We start from the raw sequence: 21,706 nt of genomic DNA on the forward strand, positions 1-21,706 counted from the left end.
ATGCATTGGGTGGGAGGCAGGAATACACCCTGCACCACATGCTACATTTCAGAATATAAACAGTGTGATAGAGCAATACACCAACAGTGCAATGCAACCAACTAAAAAGCAAGATTGAGGTACCTTACTCAATTCTGGAGTACAGTACATGTAACAATTCTTAGGAAGTCATCATTTCTAGATGATTTAAAAAAATAAAATCTATTAAGCTGTACTTTGGATCTCAGATCAAAAGCGAGCGCAGTTGGATGAACCCAGGTGCAGTCTGAAGAGGCGAATCTTTTACAAAAGCCCAACTGTCAGTACCCGTTTCCACCACTAGGGGGTAAAAGCTGAGAATGAGTGAGAGGAGGAGCAATGTCTTATTCTCTCCTGCACCCTAGTGGCCCGAATACGTACTTCAGCGCAAATAGTGGGCACATATATATCTGAAACTACATTTACCAAATTAAATTACCATTCCCAATATGACAATTATAGTGAAGCACGCAAAATGACTGTCAGTATGTTAGCTCCAGCACAAATATTCGCTACGTACATGTATTTGGGAATTTTTTATTTATTTATGTTTAATGCATCTTCTATTTTTATTTACTTTTCTTTAACCTTAGCCATGATCTTGACAGCCTTCATACACTTTTGTGGTTGCAATGACTGCGAAATATCTACCACAATTTATTGTGGCGTGAATCTGTTGCTGGAAATACAACATCTGTTCTCGGATAAATAACTACAACACAAAACCCAAAACTGACTACATGTACTAAATTTACAGAATTACATGATTATGTATACTGCGCTTCTCTTCGGTTCATTTGTGATCTGACCACAACGTATGGATCTGATCAGCAAGCTACCGTTTGCTCCTTGAATCCAATGGCTTCACCCCCTTTCCTCTTGTGCAGCCTACCATCTACTCCACAGATCTATTTCCAAGGTCTTCCAGGTTCTTCCATTCGTAGAACTACCTAGCTGTTGTCGCAGTCAAATTATGGTTTACCGTAATATGTGTACTAGGTATTAATCTTATGTTCTAGAGATTTGAGAGGACAGGAATGTCACATTTTCAGTCAGAAGCTAACTCACATAAAAAGAGTTAGCAGCATATTGCATGAAGGCACATGCAGTCTGCGTTGTTTTGCAGTGAGGTTTACTCGTCTTACTGACGTATAATATCAACATAATATTTTTAAGCCATCATATTATACAGATACGGTAAACGCCGTGCTGCTGATGAGGCGTTGTGATTGGCTCAGCATCCCGACCCTCAGTTTGACATAAGCGGCTTGTCTTGCTGTCTTCTCAGTGAAGACAGCTGGCTGGGTAGCCAGCGAGTGTATGATCTTACGCCGTTTTACCAACGTATAATAAAATCGAAGCTATTAGAAATGAGTACATGATCGGTGCCCTAAGTAATAAGAAAAAAAGAGTCGCAGCATTTGTACATCAGACAACAGGGGTAAGTAAATCTTGGCTTACTAGCCACTAACGGTTATCAAAACTTTTAGCTATCGTGTTAACGTGCGTTCCTACGCATGGTTTTCTATAACATTATCTGGATAGATTTTTTCAGTTGAGACCTAATGTGAGCAATAATCGCTAGCCAAATTACCATATCTTCTCGCTGCGTAGTACCATATATGATTGTATGAATGTCTGTGAATAAAATGTCTTGGAAACTGACAAGATTTCTGCTGCTACGTTGTTGTAAGCCAGATGGCTGGCGGACGGTCTTTGAATGACTGGCTAACTGTCCTTACCAGCAAAAGGTAATTCGATAACAGAACGATAGACTGGATTGGTGATTTCATTACATCCGCAGTTCTTGACGTTATAATAAACGACACTATGGGATAGCTTTATCTTCTCTAGCAAGACGGGTTCAAGTGTTTTCATGAGGGAGCCTGATACCAAGACATCGTCCTCCGTGACGCCGGTGGCTAACTGTTAACGTTAGCTTGTTCGTTAGTAAGTTCATTTAAATGGTTAACAGGCGTAAGTCAACCGCGGATTGACTTTATAGGCATTTACTGCAGAAATGACAGACCAAACAACGGCACAGTAACTAATATTTCTAATATTTCGCCCATAAAACTATCATAAATATGCACCTTTCGTCGACGTCGGTTTGCTGTGCGCGTACGCCAGGCGGTAACTTATCCGTTTGACAGTTCGCTGGCGAGCGTTGTAGCTGCAGTGATGGGGAGCCTCGTGCATAAAACCATCAGCTAGATTTTACTTGACCGGCAGTTTCGTTTCCCGTTATATCTTGTGACTTATGGAGAAAAAAAAACGTTCTCAGATCTCTGGATCCAGGTTTCTACACTAACATTTTTTAACAAGGAGTAGCTACATGCTGAATTTTTTTAGGAGCGCACTAATGTATTCAAATTAGCGAGTAGATATGCTCATATTATTTTTCCAGGTAGCACACGTCAGTTTTCGGGAGCAAGTGCTCATATAATGGAAGCATTAGCGAGATCCATGTGGTCTGTAATACATTTAACATTAGACAACAATAAATTGTTTTGACAGCACGATTAACAACCATACAAGTATGGCAACTAATAAAGTTGCTAGTGCGAGAAGCTAATAATCTAAAAATGCCCTGCTATGTATCGCTGCCCTGCCCAACTAGTTATGTCCAAATAGGGTTTTATCCTCTGGTTTTATCCCCCTTTTCACAGTGGACGCTTGGGAAAAAAATCTATCACCAGGGCTTGAACTTTAAGAATGTCACTGTTGCCAAAAATAAACTGCTGTCACTTTGTTTTTAGGTTTGCAGGCTAGCTAGAGGTGAGAAGTCGCTGACCATGCAACACAAATAGTTCCGTGCGGAGATAGCACACGTTTGTACTCAAAATTTTCGAGTTGTGCAACGAATTTACTTAATATAAGTAGAAACTGTATTCACATTGCTGTTGTTTAGGCCCAAAACATCAGATGCTCTTGATCTTTGCTCAATTTTAAGTCCTATTTATAATAATACGGTCCTGGAGAGGTTTACCCCAGTGATCTGTGCCAGTTCAGCCGCGCCAGATGACACCTGCTGATTAGGTATGACTAATGTTTGACAGAGTTATTATATTTCATACATTTACAGTACACTGGCATTCTGTGGGCCAAGCCTTGCTCTCTGTACCTGCTCTTTGGACTGTATAAAATGCAGTCTACGCCAACAGAATTTGAAGCGGGAGGCAGTTTTGCGCTCATTAGTGTACGTTTACGTGGAGGCAACAGCACGTGGTGTCCGTTTGCGTGTGAGGTTCTCCCGCTGAACAGGTTTTGGCGCCTGCGAACCCACAGCCTACTCACACAGGAGACGTCACGGTGGAATTCTGTTCTTCCTTTCGCTGTAGCCTGTACATCCTAACTTGTAGCAGCTCTTGGGGATGGTGAAGCCTGGCTCCAGAAGTGGAAGTCCACGCTGCCAGAACACTGCTTGGCATGTGATGAGTGCAGTAGTCCTGCAATAGAGAAGCATTCCCATTATATTAAATGCAGCCTCTCAAACTTCAGTTCAATCTGAGATTAGATTTCTGTGGTTGTCTCGGGGTTATCCGGTGTCCTACATTTTACTCAGGTGGCATTGTATCACTCATTACATTGTTACCCCCTTGGGTGCAGAATTTTGGATAAAGACTGAAACCCATTATCTGTGACCCTGAGTGCCTCCTCTGTGCCACCTCCAGCTTGGATTACAGCTCTGAGATGGGGGCACTGAGGCAGGGCTCTGTTGTGCTCACATTTTAGGAGCATTTCATCCTGAAAACCGGTAACCGGAAAGGTCATTTAGAAGCACATCTATGTACTAACTGTGATTGCACTTGTGTGCGCCTAAATTTTTAAACTTAGGAACACATGCGCTCCGTGGGAAAAATGTTAGCGTAGAGCTCTGCAGTGAGGGAGTTGTGTTTCCGTGGTTGTTTGCCCTGTGAGCAGCGACGCTGAGGCTGTGGAGGCGGAGTCGGAGGGCCGCAGGGCCAGACCCTGTCGTGGTGAAGGTGCCGCGTTGCTTTGGTGTGTGTGTGCGGTGTCCTCTGTGCCCCGTGGGGTGTGGGCAGCTGTGCCACATCCCGGGGCGATGAGGATTAATTTAGGTACAGGAGGGTGAGGGATGGGTGCGCACAGACCACTCTGTGACCCTAATAAAGACAATTGTGGGTGCAGTGATTTAATACTAATTATCGTCCTGGAAAGCTGTTACACGTGCTTGTGCTTTGCTAGTAAATGGATTGATTTGTGCATTGCATTACGTTCAGGTTTAGCAGATGTATAGAATCTATTATAATTTGTCTCTTGCTCGTACTAATTTTTGTCAGATCAGCCTAGTCACATTTCTCATCATAATAATGGAGTTATTGAGATGTTCCACAGGAAATAGTCATATTTCCTCTGAAAGTGGGTACAGCCGCGCTTCCTCTTATTTAAGGGAGCTACTAGCGCTGCACTCAGCGTTTTTCCTGCATAGAGGAATCTTCGGCGTGCACCAAGGCTAAATTTGCGAGCGCCAATGCTGAAAAAAAATGGAAGACAGGAAATGGTTAAATGGGAACGACGACCCTACGGTGACCCTTTTCATGCCAGGAAAAACCCCGGCTGGATATGAAAATGTTCTTTTTGAGCAGTAGACACAGCAGTTCTCAGAACAGTTTCTTTTTTGTCAATACAGAATTATGCCTTTCTTTCATTTTCCAGCACGTTATTATTGATATTCTGAGTGCTTTGTTTTTGTATTTTTTTTAATGTGCTACATTGATTTTGATAGTGTGCCTCTTGTTCCTTCCCAAAGGAAAGGGAAGTTATTTGCTTGAAGGGAGCACAACTGGGAGATTTCTCACTCACTGGCTGCGCATGACAAGAAATTTAATTATGCTTCACATTCTTGGTGAGCTGGGCATTCAACCACTTTATCGTTTCCTTGGTATTTTAAGTCTTTAAATTAAAGACTGTGCTCCTCTTCAAGAAAAATGGGTAAAAATAAGGTTAAATATTTGGATTTGTGTGTTTTTCATACATTGTGTTGTACCGCTGGCTCATGAAACTCCGCCCTCCGAGTGCGAGCTGCAGTCACTTCCTGCATGTGTGCTAGTGTTAGCCTTTGGCACTGCTGCGAATTGAGATTAGTTTCTAAATGAATTATCAATGCAGGGGGGGGGGGGGGGGGGATGGTAATTCTTAACCTCTGTCTGGTTGTTTTCTCTTTCGTTTGCTCGTCCTGTTTTAAAGAGGATTACACAGATCTTCAGAGGCTCTTAATTTGCACATCTCACTCATGGCCCTGGACCATCTGTCAAATGAAATATTGTACAAGCTCATGCTGGAGAACTTCTATTTCTCTAGGGTATCATGTGAAGTGCAATTTGGATTTTGTGCACCTTTTATCATTTTTAACGATTTGTCGAAACTCACACCTGTTCTGGTAGTTTTTGGCAAAACCATGCGTCTGCTTGCTAGAACAGCGGTCTCTAACTCATACTTTCACGCAGCGGCCCTCCAGGATCGGGGATTGAGAGACACCGGTCTGGGATATACGAGCCTCGCCTGCACATCGATATCGTGACATCACGTGACTGTGTCCTCTCGTGACCTCTGACCCCAGATCCGGCTGCGGTGAGCCATGCTGTCCAGACTGCGCGCGGCGGCGCGGCCGTGCGTCGGCGTGTGCCGCTGGGCGCACACCAAGGAGAAGGGCAAGCCGCTGATGCTCAACCCGCGCACCAACAAGGTAAGGGCCCTCCTGGCCAGGGAGCCTGCTTCACCCTCTGAGGAGCAGAGTCTTTCTGGAATGTTCTTTCGGAATTATAACTCAGTGTTCTAGAACCCCACTGCTTTCAGTCGCCAGCAGTGACGGCGGTCAGCATTGGAATGGACCTTGCTCCATTCGGTGCAGTCGTACCACTTGCCCTTGAGACAAGGAGAGGGAGGCGGTGTGAGCTGTGGAATTCTGGGAGCTTTGTGGTCCTCGCCCCCCGCGTCGGATGGAACGGCTGAACTCTGGACCTTGGAAAGCTGGAGGACAGCTGCTGCACCCGGCGCACTCACAGCACACTCACTTGCTCCCCCGGGGTCATTTTATCACCAGCCCCCCGCCCTTGCCATAAAGGCCAGCTGCCCCCCTGTCTCCAGCTCCCCGTCCCGCGTTGTGAAAATGTAAATTCGGTCGCGAATGTGCGTGAGGGTCACTACCACTGTTCCTAACCACCCGCTGCTCCCCGTCCCGCGTTGTGAAAATGTAAATTCGGTTGGTCGAATATGCAGTGTGGAGAGAGGTCACCCACACAACAGCTGCTGGCCTTGCCTTCGCATCTAATCTGACCATCAGTGCATCAGTCTTAAGTTTTGGTTGCAACAGCTCAGAAATTTAACAGGAAAAAAGGTCTGAAGTGTCTCGGCTCAGTGGCTGTTATGTAAACAGCTGATAAACGGCTATTTTCAGCAGTCGTTCCGACGATAACGCTTTTCTTGTAAACATGTATTACCGTGCTCCTTATTCCTCTCATCTGTGGAAGTCAGACCTTTGAGTCTGTTCAGGGTGACTGTGCAGTGTGCGGGTCATTCCTCTGACATGTGTGCTGCAAATGATTCACATGTGTTACCGTGGAGATGTGTGCTTCTGATGCGTGCGCCAGGCAACGGTTTGTAGTCATCGATGTGGTCATAGGCACTGGGGTTTCCGTCATCCGGTGTGATTGGTCATATTCGGCCCTCTCAAGTGTCTCTGAGCCAATCACATTAGACCGGACAGCCAGCATTCAGTGACAAATGACTGGGCTGGACCATAAGTAAATAGTGCTGTACATTCCTACAGTGCCTGACGGTGTGTCAGTGGCATGCTTGGGGATGAAAGCAGCTTTCTCAGTTTCCCTGGTTAGACCCCCGTCACGGTGCCCCCTCCCTCTGGGACAAACAAACGCACTCCATGTGTATTCAGGGGCCCTGTACAGAAACCCCCCCCCATTTCCCCAGTTTATCACAGATGACATCATCAGTGTCCTCAACAAGAAAAGCCTAAACGCGCTGAGCCACCCCCCCCTCCGTTTGGGTTCTCCAGAGGGGTGTTTCTCAAGAGAATGGCTGTTATTGGTGCCGAGTCACACACCCTCCTTCCCTCCCTCCATCCCAGCTCACACACTCCTCCTTGTTCCCCCTCTCCAAACCAGCTCACACACTCCTCCTTCCTCCCCCCTCTCCAGCCCAGCTCACACACTCCTCCTCCTGACCCAGGGATTCTGTTACGAAAGTGAAGAGCAGGTTTTGGATTTCACACATGCCTGTAGGTGCTATGGCCTGAGAAACGTGTGTTCACACAGACGCTGCGTGTGCGTACAAATACGCGGGACGGGGCGGGGGAAGCTCGCGGTAGACGGAATGCTCAAATTATCACCACGCGATGACTCATGGATTTCTGGGACAATCATTTAAGCATCAGTGTCACTTCGCGTACAATAAGGACAAATCCGTATTCTTAAATGAAGATCTCTTTTCTGGGGGGCATTATTTGTCCAGCCCAAAACCGCTTGACCTGCTGGAGAACAGAGCTCTGGCTGGTTCGAGTCTCTGGGGGGGGGAACACAAACTCCTTGACCATGCTTGGGTGACAACTCATTAAAAAAGGGGGCCAACTAACAGGTCTCAAAACGTGCCAAAACTGCTTGGGCTCGGCTGCGGTGGTGTCCCGAGTGTGTCCAGTACAAACCGGCGTGGGTCTTACCCGTCCAGCGGCCAGTCTGCGTCTGCTCGGTCCAGCCGAGTCGGCCTGTCCCCCGGAGAAACACCGGCCCCACTGTCGCTTTAGCCAGGCCAGGACAGCTCCTGGTGAAGGCCCCGCTCGGTATGGCTGTCCTCCAGCACCGCTAACGTCATTAGCAGCGCTGCCTGTGGTTCGGCTTTCTGAAAATCACAACAAAATTCAGAATGGTGGGAAGCAACTTAGCAAATATTGGCAAACTGTACCCGAATAAATCAGCAAAAATGAATAATTTGTAAACTCTCTCTCTCTCCCTCTGCCTTTCACTCGCTCTCACTCTCTGCCTCTCTCACACCCCCCTCCCTCCACCCTCGCTCTTTTTCTCTCTCTCTCCAGGGCATGGCCTTCTCCCTGAAGGAGAGGCAGATTCTGGGGCTGCACGGGCTGCTGCCCCCCAAGATCGAGACGCAGGACATCCAGGCCCTGCGCTTCCAGAGGAACCTGGACAAAATGACCGACCCCCTGGAGAAGTGAGGCCCCCCTCTCACCTGCCCCCCCCTTCACGTCGGAGAGCAGCTCGCCTCAAATAACACTTCCGCTATTTATAGGCCAACTGGTTTTTTTAAGCAGCTGTGTACAGTGAGCAGTTTTCCCATTCATAAGGTCCTCGGTTCAGATTTCCAGCAGAAGTCCTGCTAACACACTCAACCTCCTCACAATGTAGCTGCCGTGTCAGGGAAATGGTGTAGCATTGACAACACGTTCCGGTAGCATTATGAGAACGTCTTGGGTTAGCAGGGATGTAATGGAATGTAAAAAATGCTACATTCATTAGTATGCTAACATGTCGTGAGAGAGACGCCTGGTCGTGTTCGTTTCCCTGCAGCACTGCGGATGCCTCAGGTGCTGTGGAGGGTGGTGTGCAGCTGCCTGAGTTTAATCTGGGTCAGAGAATCAGCTGTTCAGTGCTTGTGTTAGATTTCGCTCTGAAAGCACGCCATTCTCAACGTAGCAGTGTACGTAGCGACAGCCAGCTTGAGACCAAACACTTCCCATTCATGCCTTTCATTTAATCTCTTTTCCAGGCAATCTAATTAATATCTGTGTTTTAGTAAAGAAGGTTAGTGTTAGTGCGCTTGGCTAATAAAAATGAACAGCGTTAATCCAGCTAGCAGGCTAGCTGGAGAATGGTAACAGTCAGTTAGTTAATGCTAAATAAAACAAATAAAAATATAACAGGGAATTGCTAAGTGCTTTTGCTGTGTTTCCAGGTACGTCTACCTGATGGGGATTCAGGAGCGTAACGAGCGGTTGTTCTACCGCGTGCTGATGGAGGACATCGAGAAGCTGATGCCCATAGTGTACACGCCCACAGTGGGCCTGGCCTGCACGCAGTACGGCCACATCTTCCGCCGGCCCAAGTAAGCCCCGCCCCCCGTCACGGGCCCTGGCCCCGCCCCCGAGCGTGCAACGTCGTGCGCTGCGTGTTTCCTGTGTCTGACCGCCGCCTCGCTTCGTCCGCAGGGGCCTGTTCATATCCATCCTGGACCGCGGCCACGTCCGCTCCATCCTGGACAACTGGCCGGAGAGCAACGTGAAGGTGGGTCCGGACGGGGGGACGGGGGGACGGGGGGAGGTGCTGGAGGTCTCATCACTCCACAGGCTGCTGCTGGCTTGCAACTACAGCCCAATGACCAGGCTGAGAGCGGTTTTTAAAATGTTTTTAATTAAGTCACTGCTCTCTCTCACGTGGGTTTGCAGAGCGTTGGGGGGGGTTTTGGTTTCGGGTCACTGAGTGCAAAGCCGAACAGACAATGCCCTCCTGAGGGCTGAATTTGTTTGTGGGTTTGTGGGTCAGATCTATCCATGGGGAAGACTGCCAACCGAATGTAAGCTAGGCTCTAGTGGACCATGAACATTGTCCTCGTATGTTTAAAAATAATTGCGTCGTTGGTTCAGAGAACACACTCTTTTTGTCATTAATGAGGCCTTTGTGTTCACAGAGCATTAGCTTCCTGTTTCTGTCTTAGTTTTGTAAATTGTGCAATATAAATAAAATTTGATTGACAGCTTGAAAAATCTAATGAAAATGACTTCCAGCGTAAAGCTCATGTTTGGGCCTCTGAGCCCGTCACAGTAGACGCGTTTTTAAGATGCTAATCCCGCGTGCGGTTCGGTTTGCTCCGGCGCAGGCGGTGGTGGTGACGGACGGCGAGCGGATCCTGGGCCTGGGGGACCTCGGGGTGTACGGCATGGGCATCCCCGTGGGCAAGCTCTGCCTGTACACGGCCTGCGCTGGCATTCGGCCCGAGAGCTGCCTGCCCGTCTGCATCGACGTGGGCACCGACAACGAGGTGAGCGCAGACAGACACACACAAACACTCTCTCTCTCTTACACACACGCCCACTCTCTCTCTCTCACGCACACACACACACACTTTAGCGAGCTGCTATAGGCTTGCGATGCTCACTAATGGACATGACGCCCTTCAGTCTGCATTAACGTTTACTCCTGCCAGTCTGAAGGTGTTCAGCTGTGGCTGGGAACAGTAATAAAATATCCCCCCATCGCCTAGTGCTCTTATCTTCTCTACAGCTCATTACGAGCTGAATGTTATCTATATGTATTCAGGGTAAGCGTTTTGGTTCTTTGTTGGCATAGATAACTGTTGAGTGAGGTGTGCTTTGCTAGGGCTGGAGTGAAAACCTACAGGACAGTAGAGATCTCCAGGAACTGGGTTGGGCAGCCCTGTTATACATAGTCACTCAGAAGAATGGGTCTCACAGTGTGAGTCGCTGTGGATCAGAGCCTCTGCTAAGTGAGTGTGATGGAATGTGCTGTAGAGTTTTGTGACCCCGCCCCTCTCCCCCCCTCGCAGACGCTGCTGAAGGACCCCTTCTACATGGGCCTGTACCAGAAGCGTGACCGCTCGCAGCTCTACGACGACCTGATCGACGAGTTCATGGAGGCGGTGGTGCAGAAGTACGGCCAGAGCACGCTCATCCAGTTCGAGGACTTCGGGAACCACAACGCCTTCCGCTTCCTGCGCAAGTACCGCGAGAAGTACTGCACCTTCAACGATGACATCCAAGGTCAGAGGTCACGCTCGCTGGAGGCTGCACTGCAGCCTGCCACACAGTCACACGTACACAGATATTGAACAGGACTACTGTACAAACGGGCTGTCATTTTGCAAAGAGCTGTAAATAATCCCACGTGTTCTGGCAGAGAAATGGGACACCTTCCAGCAGAACTGCTTCCTCACGGTCTGCCAAACAGAAATGTGTTGGAAATTCTGCAGCAGCAGAAAGACAAACACGTGGAAATGTAATGACATCCGCAGACACCAGAGTGCACACAGCGAGGCGTAATTAGACGTGTCGCGCTGCGTTTGCTTTGTGTTCAGGGACTGCGTCTGTGGCTCTGGCTGGACTGCTGGCTGCACAGAGGGCCATTGGGAAGCCCATCACCGAACACAGAGTCCTCTTCCTGGGGGCTGGAGAGGTACACACGCCCTGTAACTGTCATTACCTACCCTATACATGCACCCTATTACACCCGTCTGTCATTATATACCCTGTACACACGCCCTGTAACTGTCAGTATATACCATGTACACACGCCCTGTAACTGTCATTATACACCCTGTACACACGCCCTGTAACTGTCATTATATACCCTGTACACACAACCTGTAACTGTCATCATTATATACCCTGTACACACACCCTGTAACTGTCATTAAACACCCTGTACACACACCCTGTAACTCATTATATACCCTGTACACACACCCTGTAACTGTCATTATATACCCTGTACACACGCCCTGTAACTGTGTGATTGACACTTTCTACAGGCCGCCCTGGGTATCGCCAACTTGATCGTCATGGCAATGATGGAGGGGGGCACGTCGCAGGCCGATGCCAGGAAGAAGATCTGGATGTTTGACAAGTACGGCCTGCTGGTGCAGGTGAGCGTCAGCGGGGGAGGGGGAGGGGCTGACGATACTGACCCCGCCCCTTAGCCTGCAGCTGACCCCCCTGTGTGTGTCCGTAGGGTCGAGAACAGGCAACGGACAGCAACCAGGAGGCGTTTGTGCACCCCGGCCCGGGCGATGTTCAGAGCTTCCTGGACGCCGTCAACGTAATCAAACCGACCGCCATCATCGGTGAGGAACCCGACGCGCCGCACGCTGTCGTTCTCTGGCATTCTGGGTAGTCTCCCCCTCCCACCAACTGTGATTCATACAGACTGAATATTGATTGACTGCTGATAGTACTTTTATATACTCTTTACTGCAGCTATTGCCATGTCCCAGAACAAACGCCACCGTCTGTGTTGTGTGGCAGTGAAGGATCTTGAGTCTCTTTTCTGCCTGTGGCCTGATCTTTGTCCTGTGAAGGACACAAGGCATGTGAAGGTCACAGACTCACCCGCTCATTCACAGGTGTGTCCGGGGCCGGCCGACTCTTCACCAAGGAAGTGCTCACAGCCATGGGCTCTCTGAACGAGCGGCCAATCATCTTCGCCCTGAGCAACCCCACAACCAAGGCCGAGTGCTCTGCGGAAGATGCCTATACGTTCACACAGGTAAACACACACGCACACACACACGCATACACACACACACTCTCTCTCTCTCTCTCCCTCTCACACACACACACCACACCACCTCTCTCCCACACACACCACACACAACACACACACTACTCTCTCTCTCTCCTCTCTCCCACACACACACACACTCACACACACACCACACGCATCTCTCTACACACACACTCACACATTCTCTCTCTCCACCACACACACACACACACACTCTCTCTCTCTCACTCACTCACACACACACACACTCACACGCATACACACACACACTCACTCTCTCACACTCACACACACACGGTCATACCCCTGCGTACCGGGCACACCTGTCAGGCCAGGTGCACGCCCGCACGCTAACCCTCGCCTCCCGTGCTTTGCATTCAGGGGCGGTGCCTGTTTGCGAGCGGAAGCCCGTTCGGCCCCGTAACCCTTAGCGACGGGCGCACTCTCACACCTGGACAGGGCAACAACGCCTACATCTTCCCCGGTGAGAGAGGCCTTCTGGCTGTTTGACTGTCATTTGTGATAACATGTTTCCTGTATTCTGCATGTGGTGAAATGTGTAAAAATGTAGCCGTTTTGAGGCTGACGCTTCTTTCTACTGCGAGCGTGAATGTAGCCGTTCTGAGGCTGATTAGCTGAGTTAGCTGTTGTGTGTCACAGGGGTGGCTCTGGCTGTGATCCTCAGTGGTGTCAGACACATCAGCGACACGGTCTTCCTGGAGGCCGCCAAGGTCAGTGCGCCATGTGGTCCTCACTCTCTCTGGAGCGTTAAAATGTGTGTGTTCAGGAGGGGGGGTGTGTGCGTGTGTGTCTCTGTCTGTTTCTGTCTTTCTCTCTCCCTCTGCCTTTCTCTCTCACTCTCTGCATGACACAGTACTCTTACTCTCTCTGACTGTACGCATGGACGACTGGGCGGTGGGCAGTACTTGACATGAGGTGATCCTGTCAGTCAGCATGGGCCGGTCAGACCCCCCTCGTCCACCAGCCGGGTAGTGTGAAGCACCACCGGCTGACAGGTCGCTGGTGCTGCACGGTAGGTAGCCCCACCCACTCTAGTGTCACCAGCAGGATTAGGGCGGGGCTAGTGTGGAAAGGAACTGTGAATGCATCCAGTGTGTGTGCTGTAACCCTAGGCCCCTTCTCCTTAGTAACTCCGCCCTTTTTGCTCCACTGGCAGGTGGCGCAGTACCTGTACACCAAAGGCATGGCCTTCCACTACCCAGAGCCCCTGGACAAGGACAGCTACGTCAGGTCCACTGTGTGGAACACCCACTACGACTCCTTCCTGCCCGACGTCTTCGACTGGCCCACGCAGGCCCAGACGCCCCCCAACATCGAGTAGAGGGTCTGAACGGAGGGAGGAGGCTCCAGAATAAGCAGGGAAAAAAGGAGGAGTAGAAGAGGGGGATGGGTGGGCAGGAGAAAGGGAAAGAGTGGAGAAGGATCTACGGAGTAGCTTTGTTGCTATGATACACTCACTTGGGCTAGCCATAGGGCCTATGAAGTCCGTGACCACTCCTGTTTTTTTGTTGCCATAGTTATTTTGCCATAGTTTGTGTTGTTGGTGTCAACCTTCCGTAACTGTAAACACTGCTGATGTTGTGTTGGAGAATAACTCCTCTGTTTTGCCCCCGTTTGGTTTTTACGTTGAAATGTTTCACATTAGGGATGTGACCTTAATCGCACCTGAAGGGAAAGACGTTCGTCCCGTAACACCACTCCAGCCGTAAGGTCCCTTACATCGCGTGGAAAAAGACGTTTTTAATTATTTGTGTTGAAAAACTGAATTCACATCGTTGTGCATTTTGTGTTCAAAGATTAATATCTTAGAATATTTTATCCTGTGTTGTGCCTCTGGTGAAGTAACTGACAGAAGGAGTAAGTTGGAGAGGGACCTAGATTCCCTCTGCTTATTGGTTGTGTTATGAAGCTGAGACCCTGTATTCCCTAAGTGTAGAGCAGTGGGATATTCCCCCTCTCAGTCCGCATGCAGGCAGTTCTGATTACGCAAAGGGCATGTGGTCAGCGTTCCTTATTAATGCACTTATCTCAGATAACCTGATGTGTGAAATGCAGGCCCATGTGCAGGGCTAGGGCTTGAAGAATGGCGCGCGTGTGTGTGTGTGTGAAACGCCACTCTGTTTGAATGAGACCCCAATACAGTGCATTTTTATGATTGATCTGTGACCGTTGTGACTCTGTGACCCTCTCTGTTGCCGCAGAAACAAATGGATGATTGACAGTCCCGGAAGCGTTATTGCGAGCAATGTCTCAAATATCTACCATTTAAAGACCCTTCTGTCTGAACACAAATACACAAGGAATGACTTTCCATGTGTCTTCCTGTTAGTTACTTTCACGGTTAAGCTTGACTCACTTCTGCATAGTTCTGTGATGCGTATAACTGAACTGTTCAATCTAGATGTGTCCATATTGCAGCTATTTTATTTGTTTGAGTCGATGTACTGACCTAGGTTATTCAAATGTACACAAAACGCACAAGGTAAAGAGTTAACTGTCACGTGAAGCACTTCACACTAATATGGCATTGGTGATTATAGTGTCCTATTGTTATAAAAAAATAAATAAACTTCTTTGTGATGTCATAGGGCTCAGGATGGCTGCAGTTCCACACCACACAGCCTGTTCCAGCTTCTGCAGAGATTCAACTTTCTCAAATCTCTTGGCACTTAAATTATCATTTTATTCAATTAATTTTCTGTGGGGTGAAGGAGCGATTTTTAAAAAAATCATTAGACCCCATCACCTTAAATTTTGCTTCTGAAGTTTGCAGAATGAGTGAGTAATAAATATTGATCAAATGGATAAACATGATCAAATGGATGAGCCAGGATTGACCTTATCTCCATTTATTATATTTGCTCCACACTGTTTCGGTCCCTTCGCAGTTTTTTTCATATGTATCCCTCTCCTGTCAGATGGCATGTGGACCATAGCACTGTGGATTCATGGTTAGAGAGTGAATTGGCCTGCGCAAATTCACAGATCTCTAACCAGCACATTAGTGGGGTGGACCAATATGACTAGAGTTGAATCGAATCTTTTGACTCAGCTGAGCCCTGTCAGATATAAGGGCTTAAGATGTTTCGGTAAACGTCCCATTCGTAAGACCACCCTGCTAACGTGGATATGTTGTGATGTCTCATGTAGATTATTATTATTATTATTATTATTATTGTGCCTGCTGCAGTTTTACTGTAAGTGCCCTGACAGATCTGTGGTATTGATCCTCCCTGTCTCCTGACTCCCCTCTCGAACCCGCGGCAGTGTGCTGTGCGTTTGTCCGGTGTGTCCCTGGAGCTTATGTCTGTGACGCGCTGTTGCCTTGGCGTACGAACGCCCAGATCAGTGAATGTGTTTGCTCCAGTCCTCTGTGTTTAAAAGTGCTGAATTAAAACTTTAGTTTTACACTTGCCGTCTTCCGTGTCTTCTGCTTTTGAGCTTTTATTCCTGTCCATTTTTGTAACTGTGCATCGAGTACTACGTTTCCTTAATTTATAAATGTCACTCATTTTTACGAAACAGAGATTAGATAAAGGTTGATTTGCAATGTTTCTCATAAAACAAACCTAATTTCATAGACTGGGTTCATGAATTTTAATCAGGCTGGTTTCCTCAGACTTAGCGTGGCTGTGCAGTTTGATGTGATGGGTTTGCATTTCAAACTGTTGCCCAGCTACACCTACTAAGATGCCACTTCCTTAAACGCTGGCCTGTATCTCTTTGTAAAAGTCCTCCCTTTACAATCTTGAGCTTGAATCTTGAATCCAGAAGCTTGAGGACTCTCAGGGGAAGGGCATTTGCATCACAGTGGATCTTTAAGATGTTTTATGGCAAAGCTCCTTACCTCACGTCACGACAGAAGCAAACAGCTCCATGGTCTCATTCTCACTTCGCTGCAGATGAAGCTGGCCCCAGTTTGCAATTCATTGCAGTACATTGCCTCTAATTGAACTAAGAAAAGACAATAGAAGAGAGAAAATCCATCAGTTCTTAACTGAATTCTACAGAGGGTCATACTTGTCTCCCTACTCATCACTAGATGCATACTGACACGATAACAGTATTCTGGAGTATGCCCAAATCCAATAATAGGTCTCTATTAATACATATATTTGTCTTATTCTTATGGTGATTCCTGCAACCACACCTGTTTAGTGTTTTTGAACAAGATGATGCAACAGTCTCTGCGATGGTCCACGTTCGTGTGGATTTATTCCATTGAGATGGAAATCTCCTTTTCAAGGAACCACGGTAGTGTAGTGCAACCTCCTGTACAGTAGGTGGCAGCAGTGTATACACAAGTCTGTTATGAACTATATGCAGGGCAGCAGCTCTACATGATGCGCAGAATTACTTATAATTTTGTAAATTACTCGTTTAGATGCTGACTAGTTTAGATAGTAATACCATTCAAACCGTAATTATACAGCATGGAATAAGCCACCAAACAGATGCTAACTTCCTCGCTGGCTTACGGGAGGTTTAGTTTGCTTGCTAACATGCTAAGGAACAGAATAGTTGGCCAACGACTTCAGTTCTGGAAGATTTTCTCAACGTGTCGAGTGCATAGATTAGTTTAAACTGGCTTGCTAGATTGTTAGTAAAATAGCTGGCAGGCTATCCAAGAACCTGAGAAACGCTGGCCAGCAAGACGTATCTGACGATGTGGCTAATTTGCAGATGATATCGCTAGTTTTATAGCGAAGTTACAGCGCTTGTTAAAATCATGACTATGGACCTGACGTTCCTAGGTACGGGTTCAGCATACCCGTCTCCGCACCGTGGAGCCTCAGCTCTCGTTCTCCGGACCGAGGGAGACTGCTGGCTCTTCGACTGCGGAGAAGGGACGCAAACGCAGCTGATGAAAAGTCAGCTTAAAGCCAGTGAGTTCCTCCTCGTCGTTTTCTGTCGTATATGCTGTTTGTGTTAAATACCTTTACTTTGTTCAGCTGTGGTTAGCGATTAAAAGTGCTCTAATTTTGTCAGACCAGAAACAAGTGTCGCTATACGTACCGTTAACCTTGGTCCACAATTCTGACACTAACATGTAACGTTGTGTTCTTCCAATTTCTGGGTGCACACACCTGATTCTACTAATCAACGTGCTTAGCAAGGACTCTAGTGGTCGATTAGAATCAGGTGTGTGCACCCACACTGGCCCTTTCTGGATAAGACTGGGGACCCCAGCTCTAAAACACGAAAAGCACATAATTAAGAAAATTAACAGCTTGTTAAAATCCTGGGATTGCAGATGAGGTTGGAATGAAAACCAGCATACACTGTGGTCCCCGCAGGACCGAGTTTGAGAACCACTGCACTGGATGATGCTATTGCTGTATTCGCTTGTCCTTCAGGTCGGATCACCAAGGTGTTCATCACTCACTTGCATGGCGACCACCTCTTTGGACTTCCGGGGTTGCTGTGCACCGTCAGTCTCAACCTCAGCCCCTCGCAGCCTCCCGCGTGCGTGGACATCTACGGCCCCCGGGGCCTGAGGCACTTCCTGCGCGTGGCCCTGAGTGTGTCGGGCTCCCAGCTGCTCTTCCCCTACGCCGTGCACGAGCTGGAGCCCACCGCGGACCAGTGCCCGCCCGAGAGCCAGCCGGCCGCCGCGCCGGACTGCTCCGTCGGCGGGAGCCTGCACCCGCAGGAGCGCCCCGGCCGGAGCATCCCGCTGGACGCCGCCCGCGACCGCTACGCCCTCCTGGAGGACGAGCGCTTCGTCGTGGAGGCTTTTCGCCTGTTCCACCGCCTGCCGTCGTTCGGGTTCGCTGTGCAGGAGCGGGACCGGCCCGGGCGGCTGAACACGCAGCTGCTGCGGGATCTGGGTAATCATGTTCTCCACCCATTTTTAATAAAAGCTTTACTGTACTGACCCTGCCTTGGCAATTTCAGAAAATGTTCTGTTTTCTTTCTGGGAATATTGGTCAACAGGAGGCATAAGAAGTTATTAACTGAGATAGGTAAAGCTTGAAACACTAGTTCAGATGAAGTTGTTGGATTTGTTGTGTTCAGGGTCAGGCTTTTTTTAATCCAGACACCCTCTCGCCTGTTTTAGGGGTGAAGCCCGGGCCAGTCTACGGTCGGCTGAAGGGGGGCGAGGCGGTGACGCTGGAGAGCGGGCGCGTGCTGACCCCGGAGGAGGTGCTGGAGGAGGCCGTCCCGGGCCGGAAGGTGTGCGTGCTGGGCGACTGCAGCGCGCTGGTGGGGGAGGGGCCGCTGCGGGCCTGCCAGGGCGCGGACGTGCTGGTGCACGAGGCCACGCTGGCGGACGGGCACAGGGAGCGGGCGGTGGAGCACGGGCACAGCACGCCCGGCATGGCCGCCGCCGTGGCGAGGGCCTGCCAGGCGCGCAAGCTGGTGCTCTACCACTTCAGCCAGCGGTACAGACCGCTCAGCCTGCGCGTGGAGGGCGACGACGACGACGACGTGGTGGAACTGAGGAGGCAGGCCGAGGAGGCGCTGCGGGACGCGGGCACGGAGGTGGTCTTGGCGGACGACTTCCTCACCATACCCATCCCCATCAAGAGGCTCCGCTGAGGGCAGGCGGTCCTGGGCTTCTGAGAACTTGTGTCTTAATGGATTCCGGTGCATTCTCTTAATTAAAATAAAATGTTATGTCTATGAGATCTAACTTACATTTTCTTCATAAAAATTTTATTGTGGCACACCCATAATATTATCTAATTATAACTATCTGGAAATATGTTCAGTGTAAAACAATGGTCCAAAAGTAAAACAGAAAATGGCAACAACAAAAGAAATCATCAAGCAGTGACTCATACATGTTACATATCTAGTTCTCACACATTGCTATCCAGCATAAACCTGAAACATTAAGGCCACAAAGGTAGGCCTAATACTGCAACATTGGACACAGTCTTGCGCCCCACAAGAAAATAAATAAACACGCAAACTGTAGACCAGTCGTTATATTGAGCTTTTTTTCCATCAGGAGAAACGATTTCAGGACCATTATAATCTTGTAACCAAGTTCTCGGCCACCACTTGAAGTACATTTGCACCGAAATCAGAATAGTGTTATCAGAGGATGAAGATGGGAACGGTTAAATATTACATGGTAGCTGAAGGCTCTAAACAGTGGAATGGGATTTGTAATCATATTCATGTTATTTTAATGTGTACATTTTAATGTAAACCACCTCAGGAAAGCCTAGATATTATTTAAATCCAAATCGACATCGAAATAGTAAACAAGGCTAACAAACCGTTTGGTCTTAAATGTACTGACATGACTAGTTAACCTTGCTGTTGTTACAGTCAATGATAAAAACAAAAAATAAAGCTATCACGTTAAAATGGTTTTTATCATTTTAATAACTATGTATCTGAAAAACATAGTTACACGCTGTTGTGATGTCAGCCCAAATCACCGTTCTCTATCCCCGCAACCAATGAGCTGTTCAGTGCCCGCAACTGGGCACAGCGACCCCGGCCCTAGTACCTATCCTGTCCCGGTCCGCGCCCCTCACTCTGCCCATGCGCGGATCGCCATGTTCATACGCGAGTAGTAATAGCGAGCAGCAGCAGAGGTTGCGGAATCAAGTCAGCTAGCTTCGTGCACGGGATCCCATGTCCACAACAATACTTTTAGTTTAAAAAAAAAAAAACCCACAGTATTCACTGAAACTGAGCAACTGACGCAGAGCCGTTGATAGAGAGGAAAACCCTAACCGCATCGGAGCAAGGTATGATATGGGAGAGGGATTTGTTGCTAGTATCTGGCTATTCAGATAAAAACATTGTCAGAGTCAAGCTTACTTTAGGCCCAAAACCAAAGCGTAAAAATGCAAAAGTAATACGATGCATTTTAAATTTTGCGTCATATTTGTTTCGTATGGAAGGAACCCGGAAAAATCAGCGATATGTCCACATCTAAACGCTAGAGAAGTTTTTTTCGAGCGTGCTAGCTGACAGGCTAAAATAGTAAACTACGAGCGGGATTATGGAGAATGACATTAACGAGGCTATTTGTGTTGCTTATTAGCTTCATTATTTCGGCTTAAATTACCTTGAGTGTTATGCACTTTTATTTACAGTTATTTAAAAATATTTTAAACCGCTCTTTTGAAAATACACCACTAACACAACCCAGAAGTTAAAATGTTTTTATTTTGTCCGTGGTGTCGTTAACGTTGGCTGTTTACTTGGATCATACAGATCTGGTGCTGCGCTTAATGAGAAGTTTATTTAGAGATTTAGCTAATGTTAGCATCTCCTGCACGACTTTATTGCAGTTCGTTTACCATTGTTGAGGGAGCGGCGCAGTCGCGCGCAGTGCGTGGGTATCTATATGAAGTGTGGCGTTGAAATGCACTTCTGACGGGAAAACAACACAAGTTTACTATCCACCGACACAGCGACGCCTGTGTTTGTGTGTCAGTATGTCAGACTTACTGTATGGGGCTTGTGCTCAGAAAACTCATAAATATTTAAAGAGTTTCGGCGCTTAGCTGTATATTTTAAATTCTGCTTACTTCTAGGACATACGTGTGTATTCAGAAGCGATTGTATGCATGTGTGCTTTTAGGGTGGATGCTTTCTAAGGTTAACTGCCATACATAATTTCGATAATTGCATGTGTGTTTGACACTGACATGCTACCCCAGTACCTCATTGCGCTGGACACAAAACCGGCTCTAGCCAAAACAAAGTTAACATGTCGTTTATTGCCCAGTTTCAGTCATTTTCAGAAAACGTGGTCATGTCATTAAATGCTGACTGACAATTCCCCTAAAGTATTTACACCATATAGTAAAACTAAGTAAAACTAAGAAATAAAGTAATAGCATTGCTGCGGGGAGTCAGTTTGATCTTGTCCCATTGAACAAGTTGTACTTTTTGTGGTTGTCGTGAATGCAAATTTTCATGTAAAATCAAATAACACAGCTGTCACACTGGTTTTCTTTGCGTTGTGCTTGGCTCAAGAGTTATCCGGCCATAAGTACAACAAAATTTTGACTGCATTTTTTCCTGCGGTCTTGTGAATCCAATCAATCTATAAATATAATTAGTTGGAGCAATTTCTGAAAGTCTGAAGACAGGTTTAGAAACATCTGCCAGTTTGTTTGCCTGTGATATAAAAATACTTGCTCATGGAACAAAGATCTTGTGACTCCTAAATTAATGATGAATACGTAAAATATAACATTTAAACTTATTTCACTCATTGCTGTTAGTGTGCTGCTGCAGGGATGCAAAATCCTCTTGTGCCTCGTGTTTAGTTTCTGCTGTCAGAGGGATGTCAGTGAGCTTACGTATTCATTTTTATTGGGTCTAGGAAAAAGTGTCGACATTTGTCATGTTTATGTGCTGCCATTGTATTCTTTCCAGTTTTCTAAGTCGCCACCCCTGAGTGT

The 21,706-nt window shown here is 47.7% G+C and overlaps 2 protein-coding genes and 1 long non-coding RNA gene across 3 annotated transcripts; 2 read left to right on the forward strand and 1 right to left on the reverse strand.

Moving 5' to 3' along the window:
- Positions 1 to 1,284: 1,284 nt before the first annotated feature.
- me2 (malic enzyme 2, NAD(+)-dependent, mitochondrial) lies at positions 1,285 to 14,634 on the forward strand. The gene is made up of 14 exons (XM_064297304.1): positions 1,285 to 1,459; positions 5,603 to 5,728; positions 8,087 to 8,220; positions 8,962 to 9,111; positions 9,215 to 9,290; positions 9,883 to 10,044; positions 10,570 to 10,783; positions 11,098 to 11,195; positions 11,551 to 11,664; positions 11,751 to 11,862; positions 12,142 to 12,284; positions 12,684 to 12,786; positions 12,963 to 13,033; positions 13,480 to 14,634. Exons 2-14 carry the CDS (start codon positions 5,621 to 5,623, stop codon positions 13,642 to 13,644), a joined length of 1,650 nt encoding a protein of 549 aa, XP_064153374.1. The 5' UTR covers positions 1,285 to 1,459; positions 5,603 to 5,620; the 3' UTR covers positions 13,645 to 14,634.
- On the reverse strand, positions 7,219 to 17,234 carry LOC135233591 (uncharacterized). Its single transcript, XR_010323880.1, has 4 exons — positions 17,095 to 17,234; positions 16,474 to 16,595; positions 16,171 to 16,277; positions 7,219 to 7,893 (listed from the first exon to the last, which is right to left on the reverse strand). It is a non-coding gene; the product is annotated as an uncharacterized LOC135233591 (long non-coding RNA).
- Positions 16,614 to 18,953, forward strand: elac1 (elaC ribonuclease Z 1). The gene is made up of 3 exons (XM_064297302.1): positions 16,614 to 17,209; positions 17,681 to 18,154; positions 18,385 to 18,953. The coding sequence occupies exons 1-3, from the start codon at positions 17,053 to 17,055 to the stop codon at positions 18,864 to 18,866; spliced, it is 1,113 nt and encodes a 370-aa protein (XP_064153372.1). The 5' UTR covers positions 16,614 to 17,052; the 3' UTR covers positions 18,867 to 18,953.
- The last annotated feature ends 2,753 nt before the right edge of the window (positions 18,954 to 21,706 follow it).

The sequence above is a fragment of the Anguilla rostrata genome, chromosome 10, assembly GCF_018555375.3.
Source record: "Anguilla rostrata isolate EN2019 chromosome 10, ASM1855537v3, whole genome shotgun sequence".
NCBI lineage: Eukaryota > Metazoa > Chordata > Actinopteri > Anguilliformes > Anguillidae > Anguilla > Anguilla rostrata.

Coding starts and splice junctions, on each gene's coding strand:
- me2 (XM_064297304.1), top strand. CDS start 5,621: ATGCTGTCCAGACTGCGCGCGGCGGCGCGGCCGTGCGTCGGCGTGTGC. Junction 11,863..12,141: donor CAAACCGACCGCCATCATCG/GTGAGGAACCCG, acceptor GCTCATTCACAG/GTGTGTCCGGGGCCGGCCGA. Junction 13,034..13,479: donor TCTTCCTGGAGGCCGCCAAG/GTCAGTGCGCCA, acceptor CTCCACTGGCAG/GTGGCGCAGTACCTGTACAC.
- elac1 (XM_064297302.1), top strand. CDS start 17,053: ATGACTATGGACCTGACGTTCCTAGGTACGGGTTCAGCATACCCGTCT. Junction 17,210..17,680: donor GAAAAGTCAGCTTAAAGCCA/GTGAGTTCCTCC, acceptor CTTGTCCTTCAG/GTCGGATCACCAAGGTGTTC. Junction 18,155..18,384: donor GCAGCTGCTGCGGGATCTGG/GTAATCATGTTC, acceptor CGCCTGTTTTAG/GGGTGAAGCCCGGGCCAGTC.